The 24,153-nt window shown below is 35.0% G+C and overlaps 1 protein-coding gene across 15 annotated transcripts in view; it reads right to left on the reverse strand.

Annotated features, from left to right (window-relative positions):
• TASP1 (taspase 1) overlaps window positions 1-24,153 on the reverse strand; it is a 255,473-nt gene that overhangs the window by 203,666 nt on the left and 27,654 nt on the right. For all 15 annotated transcript variants that reach the window (XM_058563234.1, XM_058563237.1, XM_058563229.1 and 12 more), the window contains 3 exons: window positions 14,454-14,574; window positions 7,130-7,214; window positions 841-920 (listed from right to left, as the gene is read on the reverse strand). In XM_058563234.1, the coding sequence (XP_058419217.1) occupies window positions 841-920; window positions 7,130-7,214; window positions 14,454-14,574 (286 nt within the window). The remainder of the gene's footprint in view (window positions 1-840; window positions 921-7,129; window positions 7,215-14,453; window positions 14,575-24,153) is intronic.

Here is a 24,153-nt window from a genome sequence, read left to right on the forward strand (position 1 = left end):
CTCTGTGTTGAACATAAGATTTTTTCAAATTTTTTTGCTATTCTTAATAATGAGCACCCTTCTATATAAATCTTTGTCTATATCTCTAATGACAAGCTCCTAGAAGCAGAATAAGTTTAAGGCTTTTGATCTATACTATTTAGCTGTTCCCCAATTTTTCTACCAATTTACATTTGTATGTACAATACATTATGTTCATTTCACCACACTTACCAGCGGTAATATAATATTTTTTAACTCTTCCACAAATTAAGAGGGAACCAATTTAACACGTACTAATTTTAATTTGAATTTCCCTATTAGCTATGTTATATTATCTATTTGTGACTTTTGACCATTTTTCTATTGGGGTATTACACGTATTTGTGTGATTTTTAATTTGATAAACCTCTTCATAGATTAAGGATATGTATCCCTTTGTCATATTTATGATAAGCGTTTTTTCAGTCTTAACTCTTCTGTAGTCACACTTTCGTTTTTCCTTCTCTTGCACTTGCTACCCAAGAAGGCCTTCTTCAGCTCAAGGACAGTTAAATGCTGACCTCTGTTTTCTTCCCTCTCTCTGAGGGAGTAGTATTATGATTTTATTATTAGTAATTATTTTAAGTAACATTTTGGATCCATTAGCAATACTTCCATAAAAGCATGAGAAAACAAGGGAGGACCTCAGGAATATAAAGGTGGCTTAAAATCAAGTAACTTTCTATGTACCTTTTAACTATAAATATTTCAACATGTAAGTTTTCTTTCTTAAATGTTGGTACTATATGGATCAAAAGCAACGTAACACTTTCAGGTATACATGCTAATATAGCTTAACTTTGGAAGGTTTTTACTCACTTGTGGTCATGATGTTAGGAGGGCAAGAGGGTATTCCATGATCTACTGCCCATCTGTAGGCTCCTTCTCCAACTAAAAAGCTAACAACAGAAAAATTATTCTTTTAAAAATTCAGTGTCATCTTTTCCTACATATTTAATAAAGTAATATAATTAATTATAGTAAGGCAATTGAAAAAAGTATTGCAAATAGATATAACTCTAGATTTACCTCAAAATTATAATATGGCTATATGGGCCGAAAAATTCTTTTAAATCTTTCCCCCAGTTAGAAATTTTACAATTGGAAATGGTACAATTTCATTTGCAATAACTAACAAGTAAAAATTGGCAAATCCAGCATAAGAAGAAGGAAAAATAATTGATTTCCTAGTGGAAAATATTAAGATTTTTGGATCAACATGGTTGTCAGTTTACGTCAGAACAAGATCTAGTTAATCAGTTGAAGAGTTGAAGTCTAAGTAAATGTCTTCAGATTTGGTATTCTTGCCTAGTAGAACACGTGGATCTACCCAAAATGAGCGAGTACATCTAGAGATGCCCAAACACAATGAGATGTGATTACATTTCTAAACCTTGACGCAACAAAAATACATTCATGATCCTCAGAACCACTTTTAGTGTAGTAAGTAAAGTACCGTGGTGTGTCCCAAAAGTAATTTTTTAAGCCCTCAACTGGAAGATTTAACATAACAAAGTGAATAAAAGGATACTGTTAGCTAACTGTAAAAGACTTATTTTCAAAGATTTCAAATAGCACGCAGGATAATTAACCACTCAATTCCCAACACAGTAATAGCAAGCAGTTACCATAATAATCAATCACTTCATCTCCTTCCATAGCCAACTTCGTAAAGATCTCAGCCAGCTAGTAATGGATTCCTTGAACTTGTGCCTAATCATTACTTTCCTGCTCCCTATTTTTTGTTTCTGTTCTAATCATTCCAACACTAAAAACTCAAAGTAATACATATTGAAGTCTTTAGATTCAATTGTTAATAAGAAGACCAGTGACAGACTGGCAAAACAAAATCCAAGTAGACACTCAGAAACATATCCAAATCGTTCCAATGAGAAACTAAACGGTTAAGCCCAATAACTGTTTTCCAACATACATAAAGGTGGGGATGGAGGGAGCGTTGAAAAAAGAGGAGAAAGGGCCAATAAGAAGAAACAACTTTACTTCTTCAAACTTCTATATTTCAAAAATTCTAAAGGATTCTGAAAAGAGAAAACAGCTTCTCCTATTCTTGTATCAAATGAAGACCACTGCAAAGAAAGGCTGTCACATAAAGTTCAAATGGAAGAATAACGGAAATAGAAATTTGGATGCAAGTTGAGCTGTCCTGATGCCATTTTTTAGCACTTTGTTCTTCTAGAAAAAGAATTTGATATAAGAAATAATTTCTCTTCATGCAAAGATGTAAAAGAGATGCTGAAGTAGTAAATTAAACGACCAGGACAGAAGTTTGGAGCTGAATCTAGTATTCTCAGAACGCCCATTGGTCATTTTGGGTTCAATCCCAGTATCCGGAATCAGTGGCATTTTAAAAAATATTCTTTTTCTTAGCTTTATTTTTCATTTCTTAATCATTCATAGGTTTGATTCTAAATAAAATCAATTTGCCATTGTCTGCTATGCAAGTTTTTAAAAACACTTCAGGCATTTTACAATACGTACAGGAAGGTGAATATTTGAATGCCATCTTACAAATAAGAATACTGAATATCTGACCTTTCCTTACTATCAAAAATTACTTGTCTAGTAGTTCATTATCACACAAAAACTGCTTCTGAAGTCATTTTAAAATGCTGTAAAGGGGGTCGGCCCGGTGATGTAGTGGTTAAATACGCGTGCTCTGCTTCGGCGGCCCGGTGTTCGGATCCCAGGCGCGCACCAACGCACCACTTGTCAAGCCATGCTGTGGCGGCGTCCCATATAAAGTGGAGGAAGATGGGCAGGGATGTTAGCCCAGGGCCAGTCTTCCTCAGCAAAGAGGAGATTGGCGACAGATGTTAGCTCAGGGCTGATCTTCCTCACACACACACACAAAAATGCTGTAAAGCTACATGAGCTTTTACTAAAAACTATAGTAGCATGTCCAAAAAAATAAATAATTTTCCAGAACATTAAATGCAGTACCAAGTGAAATTTTTCTCAAACAGTCTTCTGACTCTCCAAGGAGAAAGCTTTTAGGAAATTCCCAGGATAGAATATTGATATAATAAAATCAATCATATTTCTCTATGTTCTTGGTAATGAACACTTGGAAATTAACATTTTTTAAAATGCAATTCATCATAGCATCAAAAGAATGAAATACTTAAGTATAAATTTGATAAAAGCTGTGCAAGACCTGTACACTGAAAACTATAAAACACTGTTCAGAGCGGTTTGAGATTTTAACAAATGGATATGTTGCAATACTAATTAAAATTCCAGTGGGCTATTTATAGAAATTGACAGGCTAATTCTAAAATTCATATGGAAATGCAAAATGCCTAAAACAGTCAAAACAATTTTGAAAACAAAGAATAAAGAGGAAGAACTATGTAGGTGAGAAAATCACAGAGCTAGTTCCAGACAAGGGTAGCATCACTATATGATATCATTTTAATGGAGAGGTTGACATTACTCTCTCCCATGTATTTTCTCTTTGTAAAATATAAAAATATTGCACATGTCCCCTTTGACAATTGCCTCATCTTGTTCCCTCCTTCCTCTTTCCCAGAAGTAATCACAGTGACTTTGGTAACCTTCTCTTCAGACCCATTTTGTACATCTATGTACATATACATGTAGCCTTGGACAATTAGGGTATTGTATATGTTGTAATACCATGAAGGAATATATGGGAATAAGAAAAGCTTAAATTCGGGGCCTGCCCGGTGGTGCAGCGGTTAAGTGCACGCACTCCGCTTTGGCGGCCCGGGGTTCACTGGTTCTGAGCCTGGGCGTGCACCGACACACCGCTTGTCAAGCCATGCTGTGGCAGTGTCCCATATAAAGTAGAGGAAGATGAGAATGGATGTTAGCTCAGGGCCAATCTTCCTCAGCAAAAAAGAGGAGGATTGGCGTTGGATGACAACTGTTACCTAGGGGCAGGGGCAGAGATGGGGTCAGGGAAAGGGTGTGGGACAGCAGGAAGGACAAGGATGCCATTAGAAAGCGCACAACTAGGCAGCTTCAAATCTCTTAGTAATGTTTTATTTCCTAACCTGAGTGATGGGAAACAGGTATTCATCACATATTTTGTAATTTTTTAAGAAAACATAAGTTAAACTGAACCTATCGTTCAACAACTTGATTTTTTTACTCTACAATGTAGACATTTATCCATGTTACTATATATAAATGCTTCCTTTTTTGAATGCTGCAGAGTATTTAATGACTAGAAAACAGTTTGTTTAGCCTTTGATGAACATTTACGTTGTTTTCAGTTTTATAAACCACAAGAAACGTTGCTGTAACCTTCTTGTGCTGCACAACCCTTCCTGTGTACACATGAAGGTGTTCTGTCTTAAGATACAATTGCTGCAGCACACAGCATGTGCATTTTCCATTTTTTACATTAATAAATAATATCAAAATTTCTCTCAACTGGCTATACCAATTTACGTTCCCACCACTAGTAGAACAAAGAAACTGTTTTTACATACTGTCAACAATACTGGATGTTATTAGTCTTTATTAATTCTGCTACTTAAGGTGAAAATATTGTCTTGTCACTTTAATTCACAAGTCCTTGATTAATATTATTATTGGGCACCTTTTCATGTATATATACACAATCAATATTTTCTTTTCTATAAATTGCCTATTTGCATCATTTACCAATTTTTACAATTTAGGTTGTCTTTTTCTTACTGATATTTTATTGTTCTTAAACACTATGAATACTAATCTTTTGTCTGCTACCTATGCTGCAAATAATATTTCTCAGTTCCAAAGGCCATACTGTCTTTTTTGTGTGTGTGTGTGAGGAGGATCAGCCCTGAGCTAACATCTGCCAGTCCTCCTCTTTTTGCTGAGGAAGACTGGCCCTGAGCTAACATCCGTGCCGATCTTCCTCCACTTTATGTGGGACGCCACCAACAGCATGGCCTGACAAGCGGTGAGTCGGTGCACGCCCAGGATCCGAATCCGGGCCACCAGCAGTGGAGCGCGCGCACTTAACCACTACGCCACGGGGCTGGCCCCCATACTGTCTTTTAATGCAGATCATAGTATCTTCGGTTGTATAACAGTTCTACATTTTCACTTTCGTATGTTTCAATATTTAGCCTTGTTTTTTAATCTTAATAAGGTCTTTGCTACCCCACAGTCATAAACATAATCTCTCATATTTTTTCCTAAAAATTTTATACTATGCTTTTTTACTTTCATATTTGAACTTTATTTTTTTTAATGGTGTGACATAGTAATATAAATTAATGTTTTTCCACTAGGTAGACAATCGCCCCAACACAATTTATTTACTACACCACCCTTTTTCTCCACAATGCTTTGAGATGACATCATTATCATAGACTAAACTTACTTACATACTGGACTTCTGGACTTTCAGTTCTGTCCTACTGATCTTTTTATATATCCCCATACCTAAATCAACCTGTTTTAATTACTGTAGTATTATAAAGTATCATGATAGCTAAGTCCAACTCTTTGACCTGTTTCAAAATTGTCTTGGCTGTTGTTGTACACTTGTTCCTCCATATAAATTTGAGAATCAGCTTGGTAAATGCCATGAGGAGTGGTAAGAATGGAATTATGGTGGGTTTATAGGTGAACTTTAGAATACTTTTCACAGGGTTTATGTTATTTTTCTTGCCAACTAAAACAATTGCATTGTTTCCTCCCTACTGGGCACATGTCTTCTAAATTGGTTTAGTTAGGGTCAATTATGCTTTACATACAACAGCAAATACGAGTGAAAGAAAACAGTCACATTTAAATCGACATTGAGGAGAATATAAATCCAGAGAAAATCTCTTTGCACCTATTATTCCCCTAAAAAGGTACGGACAGTAGGACTTTGTGTACGTACTAAACAAACACTTAGTAAATTTTGGGTTGGTAGACTTCATACCAGTTAAACAAAATAGCATGGGTTTAACATAAATTATGAGAAAAGTATATGTAAGAATCTTTTAATCACTTTTCCTACTTTCAGAGTTATAAGTAAACTTACTGATATCAACCAAACCATATTAGAAATGATTTCAAGAAATCAGATTTGCTTTTCCTTATCCTTGCTTTATTGAAAACATATAATGTTAAAAGTTAATATTTCTTTGAAAATTTTTTATAATTTACCACTCCAGTAGCACAATTAAATACCTGAGAAGTATATGATTAAAAGGATATCTTGAATATATTTAGGTAAAAGGTCTCAAGATGTTTCAAAACTATATTAATTTATTTTCTATGACTTCAAATCATAACAGTCAAATAAAGTGATTCCTATAGTACTGTTGTCACAACTTTCAACACAGAACATTAAAACAAACTTCATGGCCAGGCATGCTAAACACATACTGAATATGAGACAGTATTGAGGCATATTTGTTAATATTGTTAGGCGCTAAGATGAGCGTAGTTATATTCATGCAAATATAGAGAAATGTATAAAACTAAGGCTGAAATATGATTTCAAGGATTTGCTTTAAAATACCACAGGAAAAAAGACAGATGCGTGTGATAGATGAAGGGCAAAAACACTGTTAATAATTGGAGCTGGATGACAAGTTCACGAGGGCTCTTTACAATGTTCTCTCTACTTTTACAAATATTTGAGAAGTTAAAAAAATTTTTTTTAATGAAAATTGTACATTCATGCTGGAGAAAAGATGTAATCTTACTAATGTGAGCATCACAATGTGTTTTTCCAGAAGAGAAAAATTACTTTTATTCTAAGAACTTCCCAAAATTAAAAATTAGTTCAGACTCTGGACTCAAATGTGTAGGATACTTTTAAAGTTTCATAATAAGAAGACCCCAGTTTAGCACTTAGTAATAGCAAAAACATCTCTATAATCAACTATAAAACCAAAAATTAACTCTGATCTCTTTTCTGCTTTAACCCATAATATTCTATTCCACTCAGAGTCCTATCAAGTACATAAAATGTTCCAAGATCACAGAACAGAGTGTGTCTTCCTCTCAAAGGCAAGCTACTGTTGGTGTCTAACCAACAGCATCAGCCTTCTGTAGATAAAAATAGCCTTCAAACACTGCATGCACCCAAGACCAAAGACCCAGGAAAAGTCAGGCAGAGCAAAGTGGTTACCAGGGAGGAATTCGGCCGGCCGAGAGCTTGCCCTTCTGCCCTTCACACAGGAGTCTGTTCGCAACAGAGACTGGGTTCTTGATTCCTATAAAATAAAATTGGCATAAAATGAAGTCAGAAAATGTCTTAAAGTTTCCCACTCAGTTTTGTGACTATTTCAATAAAATAACTTTTAAATATCTTGGAAAAGTCTTCTTTTATTTATACTAATGAAAACAATTATCAGGAACAATACAGATCAAATCAACAAATATATGAATACCTAGTAGATGTGAGAAAAGAACAAATATAAAACATACATTCTCATGTCTTATGTGCTACAGTAGCAAAGACTGAATTTGAAATAATACATGTTTAAAGTAGTTTCCTTTTTAATAGATTTCAGAATAGAACAGAAAAAATGAACTGAAAATGTGGCATCTCCTATCAAAACCATGAATATTCTTTAAAAAATAAACATGATTACAAACAGCTTCAAATTTACCTTGGGGAGAAAAATTAATTGCCAAAAATTTCAAATCTCACCTGCAAGAGTGACAGAATAAAGAGAAAATTCTACAAATTGGGTAAGGGTAGGGAGAAGAAGCCAAGTACGTACGAGATTATAACCTAAAATATGGTTCAGATTGTTTCCAGGAAGGAAAACAGAATGTGAAAAGTGAGAAGAGGGTGCTTATCTGGGAGGAACAATAGGACAGTAAATATTAGTGTGAAAAACACTGTTGTGATGACAATGACAACGATAAATATGACGATGATGATGATGATAAAAGACTGACAGTAACTTAGTATCTATGTGTCAGGTCCAGTGCCAAACCCTTAAATGTATGAGATTATCTAATCGATCCCTCAAGTCTATCACATAAGTACACTTATGAACCCTATCTGAGTACTGAGGCAACATCTGCACAGAGGGTTGTTACCTGCACAAGATCACAGCACTGAGATTTTAACAGAGGCAGCTAATGCCAGAGACCATGGCCTTAACCACTAACCTATGGATGCCTCTCAGGACACTATTAATACAAAAAGAAATTAGCAGTAGGAAATAGAGACTATTAAAACTCAAATTAAGGTCACCAGACTGACTTAAAACAAAACTAACTAGATATTTAGCTAAATACAAAAAACTTCTGTCACACACACAAAAAAAGTTGACATAGCAAAGGAAGGAAAAGCTCAGATCTCTGTACTAACTCTTAAAATACATTTCTGTATATTTAGTATTCAATGATTCAATACTGTATCATTGCCAAATAATTGCCAAATTAACATTAATTCAAATCTATATATTCTCCATCAAAACTTCAAAAGGATTTCTATTATGTATGACAAGCTGACTCTTAAATTCATCAGGAAGAGAAAACTTCGGAAAACAATGAGGAGGTATTCACCCTACAAGATACCATTTCTTATTAAAAGCTATTCGATTAAAACAGTGTGGTTTGGATATAAAATAGACAAATATATCAGTAGAATAGAATAAAGCTAAAGTTCAGACACAGACATATGTAAACTTAGATATCTAATGCATAATATAGATAGTATTTCAAATGAGTAGGAAAAGGATAGACTACATATGAGAAGTAGAAAGAACACAGAGTGATGGGAATCAGACTTTTATAACTGTACCTGCTATCAATTTATTGCCTCTCAGTTACAAATTCACCCTTTGTTGCCTGATCTGTGAAAATGGATATGGGCCTTTTAAATATGTTTCCTTTGCCAGCTGACACACTGGTAAGCTTTGTCAGTAGAGGGCACTGGAGACACACTACAGGAGGAAAAAAGTGTGACTTATACAAGCCAGGCTCCTAGAGAGTACCAGTTTTTCTCCACTAGTTGGCCCACATGGTATTCTCCAATACTAAGTGCCTGCAGGGTGCAGCTTTCTCCAGCACTTGGCCACCACATGTTTTCCCCAGCTCCTGATTCAGGCCACGGCAGCACAGCTGAAAGCCCCAGAAATAACAGTACTGTGGCTAGCTCAAGTCACTGATCCCCACACCTTCTCCTCAGTCCCCAGGCACACATGGCAAAGTGTCCCATGGGGATAGCTCTCTAGTGAGCCAAAAGCCCAATCTTTACCCTGTACAACAGAGGTTTAATTCCCATGGCTTCCTGACCTCTGTGTGCCCACCTACCAGCATGAGCTCGCCTGTGTCCCCCAGGATTGTTCCTGCTCTCACAGTGACTGTGGCATGGGTGACCCAATAACTTCTCTGCCAAACAGTGGGATGTAACCACACTTTCTTCAACAAGGTCTGAACCCCCTTCCAAGTTTATCCTTACTTGGGTATTCTGCCTCTGCCTTAAGACACACTTTGAGTTCTCTTTCCATCTTTATATAGTTACTCTCCTATCACTGTTTAATAATTCTTTATATTAAATTTCTCCTATTTAAACTACTGCATGGTTACTCTCTCTTGAGTTGGACCCAGGTTGATATAGTAACCTTGGACAAATTACTAAATCTCTCCTGTGTCTCAGTTTCCTCATCTGTAGAAAGGGGATAAAAGTACTGACCTCATAAGGTTATTATGAGAACTAAATTATTTAATATATATAAACTACTGGAGAACAATAAATAGCACATAATAGTCACCCAATAAATGGTAGTTATTATTGTTGTTATTCAATAAATTATGTAGGACAATTTGTTGGTCATTTCAGACAAAACAAACAATGCGTTCAAGAGTCAAATGAAAAATAATTATATGCATATTAGAAGAAAATATAGGTGACTATACTTACAATCACAAGAGAAAGAAATCTTAAGAAATGCAAAATAGAAAAGCCGCAAAAAAGAAAGTAATAAGTTTGACAGATAAAAATTTTAAATTCCAATATAATAAAGCACATTATAAATAGAGTTAAAAGGCAAGCAACAGGGGCTGGCCAGGTGGCGCAAGCGATTAAGTGCGCGCTCCGCTGCGGCAGCCCAGGGTTCACTGGTTCGGATCCCAGGCGCGCACCCACGCACCACTTGTCAGGCCATGCTGTGGTGGTGTCCCATATCAAGTGGAGGAAAATGAGCGTGGATGTTAGCCCAAGGCCAGTCTTCCTCAGAAAAAAGAGGAGGATGGGCAGATGTTAGCTCAGGGCCGATCTTCCTCACCAAAAAAAAAAAAAAAAGGCAAGCAACACAAGAGGTACGAACAGTCAGTTCACAAAGAAATGCTAATGGCCTTTAAACATACGACATTTCATTAAATACCAATAAAATTTCATAATAAAAGAAATTAAAACTAACTGAAATACTCTTTCTTACCTATCACAAAAATCAGAAAGGATATAGAAGATTGGAACAAATGAATAACCAAATAGACCTAAGTGACATATATAGAACATGCACCCAACAAGTGCAGACTACATACTCTTTAAAAGTTCACATGGAACATTTATGAAAACACACCATAACCTAGGCCATAGAGTCTCAAAAAGCTCCATGGGATTGAAATCATACAGAGTTTGTTCTCTGAACACAGTGAAATTAAACAAGAAATCAAAAAAAAAAAAAGCTAACTAAAAAGTCTTTAGGCAAATAAATTTGACAACTCATATGAAAAAGACAAATTCTTTGAAAAACACACATGAGAAAAAGAAAATACAGATAATCTTATAACCATCAGAGAAACTGAATCCCATTTTTTAAAAGTCCCACAAAGAAAGCTCCACTAATTTAGAATAACTAATACATTCTTGCAAACAATTAAAAAGAAATCATTCCAATCATATACAAACTCTTTCAAAACATAGAGAAAAGAGCCAGCCCTGATGGTCTAGTGGTTCAAGTTCGGTGCTCTCACTGCTTTGGTGGCCCGGGTTCATTTTCCGGTCATGGAACCACACCACCCATCAGTCAGTTGCCATGCTGTGGCAACGGCTCACATAGAAGAACTAGAAGGACTTACAACTAGAATATACAACTATGTACTGGGGCTTTGGGGAGGGAAAAAAAACAGAGAAAAAAAATCCTCATTTTATGAGGCCAGCCATAACATGATTCCAAAACCTGAAAAGAATATTGTAAGAAAGGAAAATCAAAGCCAATCTATTACATGAACATAGATGTAAAAATCTTAAACATCAGCAAATCCAATCCAAGAGAATATAAAAAGATAAAAACTTACAACCAAGAAGACTTTATGCCAAGAAGGGAACACTCAAAAATTATGCAGAAATTTCATCATATTTAACAAAATAAAAGAGAAAAACCCATATCTCAATGGATGCAGAAAAGCACTTAATGATATTCAATACCCACTTATAATAAAACCACAGTACTTAATGATATTCAATACCCATTTATAATAAAAACTATCAGCAATCTAAAATTAGAAGAGAAATTCCTCAATCTGATAAAGAGTATCTGAAAATCCTACAGCTAACAGCATACAGAATGGTGAAATATTTAATCCTCTCCCTCTAAAGTCAGGAACAAAGCAAGGACGTACACTATCACCACTTATATTGAACACTGCACTAGATGTCATAGCCAGTATAATAATGCAAGAAAAAATGAAAAATTTAAATACTGGAAAGGAAAAAGCAAAACTGCCACTATTCACAGGTGATATGATTGTGTATATAGAAATTCCAAGGAAATCTATTTTTTTAATGCTAGAATTAATAAGTTAATTTATCAAGGCCAGTGAATACAAGGCCACTATATAAAACTCAACTGTTTCTAAATACAATAAAACAATTAGATATTGACATTTTAAATAAATATACTTTACAATAGCATCAAAAAATACTAGACATCTAGAATAAATCTAATAAAATATATACAAGATATTTATACTGAAAACCATAAAACAGTGCTGAGAAAAAAATGAATAATATATATATACATGTTCATGGACTGGAAGACTCAATATTAAGACATCAATTATCCACAAATGGTTCTATGCATTCAATGCAATACCAATCAAAATCCCAGCAGGGTTTTACTATGTACATTAAGAAGTTGATTCTAAAAATTTTATGAAAATGCAGAAGACCTAGAATAGCCAATATAATCTTTAAAAAAAGGAAGTTGGAAGTCTTATATTACCAGATATCAAGAATATAAAAATTTATATTCTTAAATATAAAGAATATAAAGCTACAGTAATCAAAACAGTGTGGCACTGGCAATAAATAGATCAATGAACTAGAATAGAGGGTACAGAAACAATTACACATACGGTCACCTGATTTGCCAACACAATTCTGTGAGGAAAGATTTGTTCCTTCCATTGACAATGGCAACGAACCATTTGGATACTCAAAAGAGGAAAAAAATTAATGTCGGCTTCTATCTCACGTATACTAAAATTAATCTGAGCCTGATAACAGAGCTAAATGTGAAGGGTAAAAAACAATAGAACTACTAAAAGAAAACGATGGAGAGTATCTTCATAACTTTGGGTAGGCAAAGATTTCTTAAACAAAATACAAAAGGAATTAACTATAAAATAAAGCGTTGGTAACTTACAGTTCACTGGAATTAAAAACTTCAGTTTATCAAAAGACAGCATTAAGAGAGTGAAAAGGTGAGTCACGGACTGGGAGGAGATATTCACAATACACGTATCTGACACAGGTATGTATCTAAAATATATAAAGTACTCTAACAAATCAATAATAAAGATAATCCAATAAAAAATATGCAAAAGTGGAGCCGCCCCATGGCACAGTGGTTAAGTTCAGCACACCCTGCTTCGACAGCCCAGGTTCACGGGTTCAGATCCTGGGCACGGACCTACACCATTCGTCAGCCATCCTGTGGCAGCGACCCACATACAAAATAGAGGAAGACTGGCACAGATGTTAGCTCAGGGCTAATCTTCCTTAAGCAGAAAAAGAGGAGGATTGGCAACAGACGTTAGCTCAGGGTGAATCTTCCTAAAGCAAAAAAAAAAAGCAAAAGACTTGAACACACGCTGCACAACAAAAGGTTGTGAACAAAAGGTTCTCAGTAGCATTAGACACCATGGAAACTCAAATTAAAACAATAATACCACTGCACACATATCAAAGTGACTGAATTTTAAAAAGAATAACAATACCAAACATTGGCAAGGATATAGAGTAAGTGAAATGCTCATACACTGCTGGTGGGAGTAAGGCTTGTAACAACTGTTTTTGAAAACTGTCTGGCAGTTATCTACTAAAGCAAAGCACATACACACCTAAACTTATCATTCCAAATCCTAGGTTTATACCCAAGATAAATAAGTACATATGCCTACCAAAAGACACATAAAAGAATATTCACTGGAGCTTTTTCACAACAGTCAAAAACTAGAAACTATTCAAACGTCCACTAAGGAGAATATATAAATAAGTTATTATACATTTATGCAATAAAATACTACTAAATAATAAAAAGGAAAAAACTACTGAGACACAAAACATTTATCAATCACACAGGCATAATGCTAAGCAATAGAAACCAGACACAGAGATGTATAATTCCATTTATATGAATTTCAGGAACAGGCAAATTTATCTATGATGCCTAAAGTCAGGATTAGGGGAAAGGTGGGGTAGGAGTAGGGTACAAGAGGTATGGACTAGGAAAAGGCATAAAGAACCCTTCTGGGATTATGGAAATGTTCTATAGTTTCACATGAAAATGTTTTATGTCTTGATCTAGGTGGTGTTTTACATAACTATATACATCTAAAAATTCATGAAGCTTTACACTTGAAATCTGTGCTTTTCATGTATATTTTGCTTTAATAAATGAATTGTAAAGCATTACACATATCTTATATGTACTGACATGGAAAAAGTCCCCAAGACATCGTACTTAAGGAAAAAAAGAAAGTTTCATAATAATATATACATTTATTTTTTAAAAAATGTGCAAAACTATGTTTCTATTGCATAAAAATATAGATAATGTGCACTGTATTTTACTGGTTAAACCTCCCAAGGAGAGAAGGATGGGAAGGAAAGATTTGCAACATCAAAGGTAAATTTTATTTATATTATTTGAATTTTTTAACAATAAAAATATACTATTTGTGTATTTCAAATAATTGAAAAAGTACCTGAACATGCTAACTCACATTTTAACTGTCTGTACCTCTTGAGCGGATGGAGGAAAATGACCAAACTCTACCAAAGACTTGGACATAAGTCATTTCACTGTTTTAAAATTATTTGTATCTAAGATTTCATGTTTTAAATTTGGTAAAACAAAAAATGTTTGTTTTCAACTATTCCAAGCAAAAATGGTGGAAAAGATTGGACTAAGTCTTTAGGAGGCATGAAATGGTAATATTCATAGTTTTGCAAATACAGATAGTGCATTATAATGTCCACATACCACTAAGTGCTCCAACAGCTCCAAAATTTAAGGATTTTCCATCCATTATGCTGGCATCACACTCAATTTCACCCAAGAGATTTAGATTAGATCCCATTCCTGCATTTGTAAAAGGAGAATCCTAAAAGATAAAAACAAAAATTAAAATACCATTAGTCTTAAAGAAAATTTAATGTCAATCCTTCATAAACCGTTCCCAAAACTAGAAACAACACTTTCCAACTCATTGTATGATAACAATACTACTGTGATTCCAAAGGAAAACAAAGACATTACGAGGAAAAAAACCTACAGACCATTATACCTTGTGAATATTGACACAAAAATCCTCAAGGAAATATTAGCAAACCAAATTCAGCAAAACATAAAAGGATTATACACCAGGAACAAAAGAGATCTCAGGAAAGCAAATTTGGTTTACTATCTGAAAATCAATGTAACAAACCATGTTAATAAAATAAAGGACAAAAAAAGTGATCGTATCAATAGACACAGAAAGAGCATTTGAAAAAATCCAAAACTCTTTCATAAGAAAAACACTCAAAAAACTAGAAATAGAAGGGAATTTCCTTAACATGATAAAGAGCAGCTATAAAAAGTCCAGAGCTAACATTACAAATAATCATGAAAGACTGAATGTTTTCCCCTAAGATCAGGCACAATACAGCAATGTTGACTCTCACCACTTCTATCCAACATTATGCTGGATATTCTGGACAGGACAATTAGGCAAGTAAAAGAAATAAAATGCATCTACACAGGAAAGAAAGAAGTAAAATTATCTCTATTTGAAGATGTCATGATCTTGCTGTATACAAAAAATCCTAAAGACTCCACTAAAAAACTATTAGAACTGATGAGTTCAACAGGGTTGCAAAACACAAGATCAATATATAAAAATCAACTGTATTTCTAGACATTAGCAATGAACAATCCAAAAATGAAATTAAGAAAACAATTCAATTTACAATAACATCAAAAAGAATAAAATACTTAGGAATAAATTTAACAAAAGAAGTGTACGACTTGCACACTGAAAACTACAAAACGTTGAAAAAAAAATTAAAGAGGACCTAAATAAATGAAAGGACATCTATGTACATAGATCAGAAGGCTTAATATCTTCAAGATGGCAATACTCCCCAAATTAATCTGATTCAACACAATCCCTTATCAAATCCTAGCTGCCTTTTTTTGCAGAAATTGACAAACTAATCCTAAAATTTATATGGCAACGCAAGGGACTCAGAATAGCCAAAACAATCTTGAAAAGAAAAACAAAATTGGAGGGCTCACACTTCCAGGTTTTATAACTTACTACAAAACTACAGTAATCAAGACAGTGTGATATAGACATATAACTAAGGATGAACCTATAGATTGATGCAATAGAATTGAGAGTCCAGAAATAAGCCTTACCTTTATGGTCAATTCAACAAGGATGCCAAAACAACTCAATAAAGAAAGGATAATCTTTTCCAGAAATGGTGCTGGGATACTAAATACCCATATGCAAGAGAATATCTGAGTCAGAAGTCTCAGTCAATCCGGAAAATTAACTCTGTTCTAAGGTAAGACCAATATTACCTAGGAAACCAGGGCAATTCTGGATCAACCTAAAGATCACTAAATGCCCAAAATCACCTACCAACGTCCCTAGTTTCGTGGATTTCTGCCAGACCCAAGGAAAACTGACTGCAACATTAAGACCTTCTTAATATGTCCCTATAACCTGAGCACAGGGGTCAGGGATTTGAGACCAGGACTTTTGTCCTAATGCAGTTAGACAATCTAATTGTCCACAGAATTTTAAAAATACGATCAAAGGGTGGAAAATAACAAAAGGGTTGTATAATTAAATAGAAAAATGAGTGATACAGACAATAAATACTTTGAGGACTCAAAAGGAAATGGCCCACTATGAGATGGAGAAGTTAACAGGCTTCTTGAAGGATATAAAACAAGAGCAAAAACTAGTCAGGAGGCTAGAAAATTCCAGTTGGTGGATATGATGTGAGCAACATGTAGGCAGTGGGAAAGTGTCAGAGTCACAGAAGACACATTCAGCCCAAAGGGCTGGCTGGAGCCAATTACGGAGAGCTGCCCCATGCCACTCATCAGAGCCTGGACTTGATTTGGAAAACAGTGATACGCCAGTCAAGCTTTCTGTACAAGAGAAAGTCAAGATGGGTATAAGGAAACATAAACTGACATTCATATATTGTATGAAAAGAAAGCGGAGGAGACTGAAATCAGAGAGAACAAATTGGAGGCTATTTTACAATGTAGGCTTGAAATATTGACCTTTTAGTGTGGAATTATAGCAGTAGGAAAAGAAAAGAAGAAAGAAAAAGAAAAGGACCAGAATTTTCAAACTTGGGAGATAAATAAAACTATTAATTTAAAAAGGCATTTTATAAAATGGAGGGAAGAGCGTGCATAATTAGGCATAATGAGTTGGAAAAAGGCCTTCTCAGTGAATATTCTGGCTAAATCAAGTTCACAACTAAATCTTGGGAAAGAGATTACATTAAAGAAAGATTATGGCTTAAAAGAGATGAAGACTTGGGGCCGGCCCCGTGGCTTAGTGGTTAAGTGCCCGCGTTCCGCTGCTGGCGGCCCAGGTTCGGATCCCGGGCGCGCACCGATGCACCGCTTGTCAGGCCATGCTGTGGCAATGCCCCATATAAAGTGGAGGAAGATAGGCACGGATGCTAGCCCAGGGCTAGTCTTCCTCAGCAAAAAGAGGAGGACTGGCATGGATGTTAGCTCAGGGCTGATCTTTCTCACAAAAAAATAAATAAAAAAAGAAAAGAGATGAAGACTGAATTCTTGCCCTGGTTTATTTCATATATTAAAAAGTATAGGGCCGGCCCCGTGGCTTAGCGGTTAAGTGCACGCGCTCCACTGCTGGCGGCCCGGGGTTCGGATCCGGGCACGCACCAACGCACCGCTTCTCCAGCCATGCTGAGGCCGCGTCTCACATACAGCAACTAGAAGGATGTGCAGCTATGACATACAACTATCTACTGGGGCTTTGGGGGAAAAAAAATAAATAAATAAAATTATTAAAAAAATAAATAAATAAAAATAAAAAGTATAAAAATCCAGGTCAGAAGTCTCTATAGCACAGAACAGAGAGATTGTAAGTACAAGTAAATTACCACCATATTACAAGAGGTTTTTTTTACACTCCATAACCTCCCTTCCCTAATCACGTAAATCCTTCAAAGTATGCAAGAAAGGAAGTGAAATGTGAGAAAAATGTAAAGCATCCATATTTAGTAATTCCCAAAATACACATACTAGATCACAATAGTATATACACTATCTCAACAATCTTTGAAATGGGATATATCAGCTAATCATTAGCTCTACAAAATTAATTTCAACATAATATCAAGTTAGAAATCACAAACTGAACAAACTAATAAGCTATTCTAAAAATGACTCTTGCATGATGGTTTAAATTTGACATTTTAAAAACACATAAGAGGGTCCGGCCCCATAGCCGAGTGGTTAAAGTTCCACGCACTCCACTCGGTGGCCCAGGTTCATGGGTTCAGATCCCAGACGTGGACCTACTCTACTCACCAGCCATGCAGTGGTCGTGTACCACATATAAAATGTAGAGGAAGACTGGCACACATACTGGCTCAGGGCTAATCTTCCTCAGGTGAAAAAAAAGGAAGATTGGCAAGGATGTTAGCTCAGGGCAAATCTTCCTCAGCAAAAAAAAAAAAAAATATATATATATATATATATATATAAGAAAACCAAAGGATAGCCAAGAAGCAATTTTTTTTCAAAAATATTTCTCCTACTTCAAAATACATTTCGAACTTCAAAAGTGTATCTACTGAACTTCTGCTTCTGACTATGAAGGCATAATAAGGATATTTGTCCTCCTAACTAGAAAATCAGACAAAATATATGAAACAGACTTCACTCAATAGCCAGCCCAGGACTGTGATCCTGAGAGAAGAGACACAAGTCAGGTGCTTCAACTTAATTCCTAAGAGATATTTTCCAAGCCACAGTACAGGGAAGAGAAACCCAAAAAGGAACCAATGTTCTTCCAGAGTTGAGAAGACAAAGTTATGAATTCAAGGAGGCCAGAAAGGCTAGAATATGCAGCACAGGGTATAAAGAGGAGAGAGCTACACACAGAGAGCTCCAGAGACCCATAGGCACCTTGAGTCCTTAAATAAGTATTAGTCCACACATACTTGTGAGGAAACTACCAAGGCCAAAGAAAGAACCTCTGGAAAACAGTAAGCTGAACAATTTCTGGAGCTCACACAGAGATGGGAACAGGTCATGTTCCCATCAGCCAGAGTGAGGACATCAGGGAAAGTCTCAGGAGGTAATGCCTCAAGCGTTGGGACAAATTAGCCCTAGAAACAAGACCACTCTACGACCTGCACTAACAAGGTTTTAAAGTTAGCCTCAAAAGGATCAAACATTTAAACTAACAACAGTGTCCCAGAACAAAGTCCTACAATATTTAAAGAAATACAATATCCAACTCCCAAAAATGTAAATTCACAACATTTAGTATAAAACCAAACAAGACCAGACAGGCAAATCAGCAGAAAAATATGGCCTATAACAAGAAGAAATGATGAAACAATGAAAACAGACCCGGAAATGACACAGATGATAGAATTAGCAAATAATTCTTATGTTAGCTAACAATGTTAAACTAGCTTTCATAAACATACCCTGTATGTTCAAATAGGTATAAGAAAACACGAGGACAAGGAGGAAAGAAAAGGAATCTATTAAAAAAATAAATAAATTGAACTTCTAGAAGATGAAAAATATAATCATCTTAGGTGAAAAACACTTTGGAATAGAAAAAGGGCTTTACAGTAGGTAAAAAATAAGGAAATCTGAATGAAGTATGGACTTTATTTAATAATGTGTCATATAGGTTCATTACTTGTGAAAAATGTTCCAGACTAATGTAAAATGTTAATAATAGGGGAAATCAAATGCTGGGTATATAGGAATTCCCTGTACTATCTTCTCAATTTTTCTGTATATCTAAAACTGTTCTAAAATAAAAATTTTATTTAAAAAAAATCAAGCCACAGCCTGGGAGAAAAATTTTACAAAACATAAAGGTAAAGGACTTGCATCCAAAATATATAAAAAATCCATACAACTCAGTAAGACAAACAATCCAACGTTTTTAATGGGCAAACAATTTTATGTAAATACTGCAAATAACAGATGAAAAGATGCATAACATCATTAGTTATGAGGGAAATGCAAATTAAAACCACAAGATACCACTACATAACCACTAAAATGGCTAAAATTAAAAAGACTAACAACACCGAGTACTAACAATGCTGAGTATTGGCAAGAACGTGGAACAACTGCAACCCGCATACATTGCTAGTGAGAATGAAAATGGCAAATAGTTTGGCAGTTTTCTTTCAAGTTAAGCATACACTTACCACAGATCCAGCAATTTACTTCTAAGTATTTACCCAAGAAAAATGAAAGCATATGTGCCCATAAAGACTTGTATTCAAATGTTCCTATCAGCTTTAATGAGAACAGCCAAATACTGGAAACAACTCAAATACCCATCAACTGATAAATGGATAAACAAATTGTGATATATCAATACAATGAAATACTACTCAGCAAAGAAGGAACAAACCCCTAATATATCCAACAAATGGATGAATCTCAAATGCATTACGCTAAGTAAAAGAAGCCAGTCACAAAAGATCACATATTATATGATTCTATTTATACCAAATTCTAGAAAAGGCCAAATTGTGATAAAAAGCAGATAGTGGTTGCCAAAGGCTCTGAGAGGAGGGGTTCGACTGCAGACAGGCATATGAGGGAATATTTGGGTTGAATGAAATGTTATATATCATGATAGTATTGGTGGTTACATGATCGTACACATTTGTCAAAACTCATCAAATTGTACACTTAAAATTGGTGAGTTTTTGTTGTATACAAATTATACTTCAATAAAGCTGACCAAAAAGTGTACCTATCACTTGGTATAAACTGATCATCCTATATACTAACTTTCCCCTTATAAATAATATACATAACCTTTTTAAGTGGTCATTTGTTGTTGATTTTCTGACCTGAATCATTTTATACAACTAGTAATCATTACATCCAATCGGTAGCCAGCAATCTTTTAAAAATCTGTCAGACCCTGTCACTCCCCTGTTCAAAAACCTACAATGGTTTTCCATCATACTTAGAATCAAGTCCAAAGTGCTAATTGCCAAGATTTACAAGGCCCTACATGACCTGGCCTCTCTCTAGCTCTCCCAACTTATTCCCTCCTACTTTCCCTCTCCCCTACTATGCACCAGCCCCATGGACCTCCTTGCAATTCCCTGAGCACACCAAGAACACTCCCACCTCAGCGCCTTCACATTTGTTCATGCATTCCTTTGAAATGCTGAGCTTAGTGATTCTAGTAGGGTAGAGAGTCAATAAATAAAAGATTGTGTGTGTATGCACAGAAACATACATGTATACATATGTATAAACAACTGAGCTGATGGCCCATGGTGAAATGTATTATAAAGAATGAAATGAGATAAGAAGGGACAATGGAGTACTTTTCCCTCTAACCAAAAGCTCTCTTTCTCAACATCTTTGGATGGCTTTCCCCCATATTTGGTTCATGTCTCTGCTCAAATGACATATCAGAGGGCCCTCCTCTTACTCATTTAGTATTTCCCCAACTTTCGCCAACTATTCTCTTTTCTCTTACTATTTTATTCTTTTTTATGACACTTTTTACTACGTGATATCATACATAATTTTGTTTACCTAATTCTCCCCATAGAATGTAAACCCCACAAGTTTCAGCGTTGTATCCCAAAGTCTAAAGTAATGCTTGGCACACAGTAGGTACTCAATAAATATTTGCAGAATGAATGAACAGGAGTTAATTACAACTAGATATAAGTAGACTAATTGATCATTGTGAACTATAACCCCTTAAGAAAGCTGATACTTATTCTTACAGGTTACTCCTTTAGAGAAATGCCAGGAAAATTAGTGTTAATTTAATCTTTTCAATGAAATAAATTCAGGCAATAGTATTTTCCGTTTCCAAGAGAGGAAATTTTAAAGGCAAAATATTTTTTAAGCTTATTCATGACTTTCAGAGGAAACAAAGCTTTAAACAAAGCAAGATCTCTTTGACTGCTTAACTCAGCAAAGACATGGCGGGAAAGCCAAGAGGCAAGTCAGGAGCTACACCCCCACCAAGACATGGAAACCCTTCCCTCTTAATGAAATTTGGAAACACCAAGCCAAGCAAAAGATCTGCAAAGCATTACTCTTTCACTATAAACCACAACCTGTATTACCCATTTAATGTCCTTTGCTGAAAGCATAAAATAAAATAAGAACTGTTTGCAAGGCTATGGAGTATACTGTACCTCTAGGGATCTATTATGAGACCTCTTTAACAGCTCTTACAGATGCAAACAATTTAGTTTTCAAATGTTGTACAAAAACGAGACTGGCATACCATAAAATCATTTTTATATAAAGTGATTTATGTTTGTCCAATTTCCAATCTTCCTTTAAGGAGAAGTTAGACATCTATAGGAAATTACTAATATATTAGTATTCATACCCTGTTATTCAAATGCAAATTCAACAAAAACATCACTAGATGAATGAAATTATGTGATAATATAGTTTCTTAATCAAAATTAAGTGTGCTAAATACCAAAATTATTTTAATTACTGCCTTCATTAATAAGCTCGTGGCTTTATTAATCTAAAGCTGATGAGAAAGGGGAAAAAAACAGCTTTTAAAACAAACTAATTCTTGAAACTTTTTTAAATAGAGCAATAAAAACAGGATGTTTTTATACTCCATGTTGTTATAGTCTCTTTCAAACTAACACTGGTAAAACCTGCGCAATCCATCTATCTTACCTGACACTATCCTAAGAATTACAAATTCCCTGGTATGTCATCATCAATTTTCATTATTTACAGGATGAAGGGAGGCCAATGAAAATGTATTACCAAAAAATCATTTGGGGATTTTTTTGTTTAGCAGCCAATGAAACTCAAATTTTCAAGAACTGGATTGTTGGCAGATTTCCAATTTAGATTCCTCTGCAGTAGTGTAGGTTAAGATTCATTCATTCAAAAAATATTTATTGGACACCTACATGCCAGGCAAATCTTTTCTGTAAAGAGCCAGATATGTTATATAGTTCAGGCTTTGCAGGCCACAAAGACAATTCTACAACTACTCAACATTGCCTCTGTAGCACGAAAGCAGCCAGAGAAAATACACAAACGAATGAGCATGACTGTGTTCCAATAAAACTTCATTTATAAACATTGAAATTTGTATTTCATATAATTTTCTGGTATCATGAAATACTATTCTTCTTTTGACTTTTTTCAACCATTTAGAAAAGTAAAACCCATTCTTAGTCTGTGGCCCATTCAAAAACAGGTAGTAGTCTAGACTTGGCTTTTAGACCATAGTTTGTTAATCCTTGACCTAAACCATGGAGATATAGCAGTGAACAAAATAGAATAATATCCTTGCCCACGTGGAGCCTCAATCCTAGCTACGGGAGACAGACAATAAGAAATTAATCAGATGGCATAGGGGATAGAAGTAAATATGGTAGAGAAAAATGAAACAGGGTAGGAGGTAGGGAGTACTGGGCAGGCATGGTCAAAGGGCTAGAAGAGGAAGACAATTAGACCACAGGGGTAGTTACAATTTATTTTTCTTTTTAAGTGTTTATTTTGACATAATTTCAGACTTACAGAGAAATGCAATAGTAGTATGGTATCCAGAATATATGAAGAACTCCTACAACATTCAATAACAACCAAAAAATGAACCAATTAAAAAATGGGCAAAGGACTTGAATAGACTTCAATAGACATTTCTCTGAAGAAAATATACAAATGGTCAACAAGCACATGAAAAGATGTTCAACATCTGTAGTCATTAGACAAATGAAAATTGCAACCACAATGAGGTACCAGTTCACACCCATGAGGATGGCTATAACCACAAAAACAAAAAATAACAAGTGCTGGCAAGAATGTGGAGAAATTATAACCCTTGTACATTGCTGTTGATAATGTAAAATGGTTCAGCTGCTGTGGAAATAGTTTGCTGGTTTCACAAAAAGTTAAATACAGAATTAGCATATGACCCAGCAATTTGGTGCTCAAACAAATACTTGTACAGGAATGTTCACAGAAGCAGTATTCACAATAGCAAAAAGGTGGAAACAACTCAAATGTCCATCCATGGATGAACAGATAAATTGTGGTATATACATGAATAATCTTGAATAATATTCCACATAAAAAAAATGAAGTACTGATACATGCGGATGAATCTTAAAAACATCATGCTAAGTGAAAGAAGCCAAACACAAAAGGTCACATATTGTTATGATTCCATTTATATGAAATACCCAGAAGGTTAAGCCATAGAGACAGACTGGTCGTTGCCATGAGTTGAGGGAGGAAGGAATGAAGAGCAACTGCTTAATGGGTATAGAGTTCCCTTTGGGGAGATAAAAATATTTTGGAACAAGACAGAGGTAGAGGTGGCACAACATTATGAATGTTTAAATACTACTGAATGATTTGCTTTAAAAAGATTAATTTTGTGTTCTATGGAATTTCACCTCAATTA

The sequence above is a fragment of the Diceros bicornis genome, chromosome 19, assembly GCF_020826845.1.
Source record: "Diceros bicornis minor isolate mBicDic1 chromosome 19, mDicBic1.mat.cur, whole genome shotgun sequence".
NCBI classification, from domain to species: Eukaryota; Metazoa; Chordata; class Mammalia; order Perissodactyla; family Rhinocerotidae; genus Diceros; species Diceros bicornis.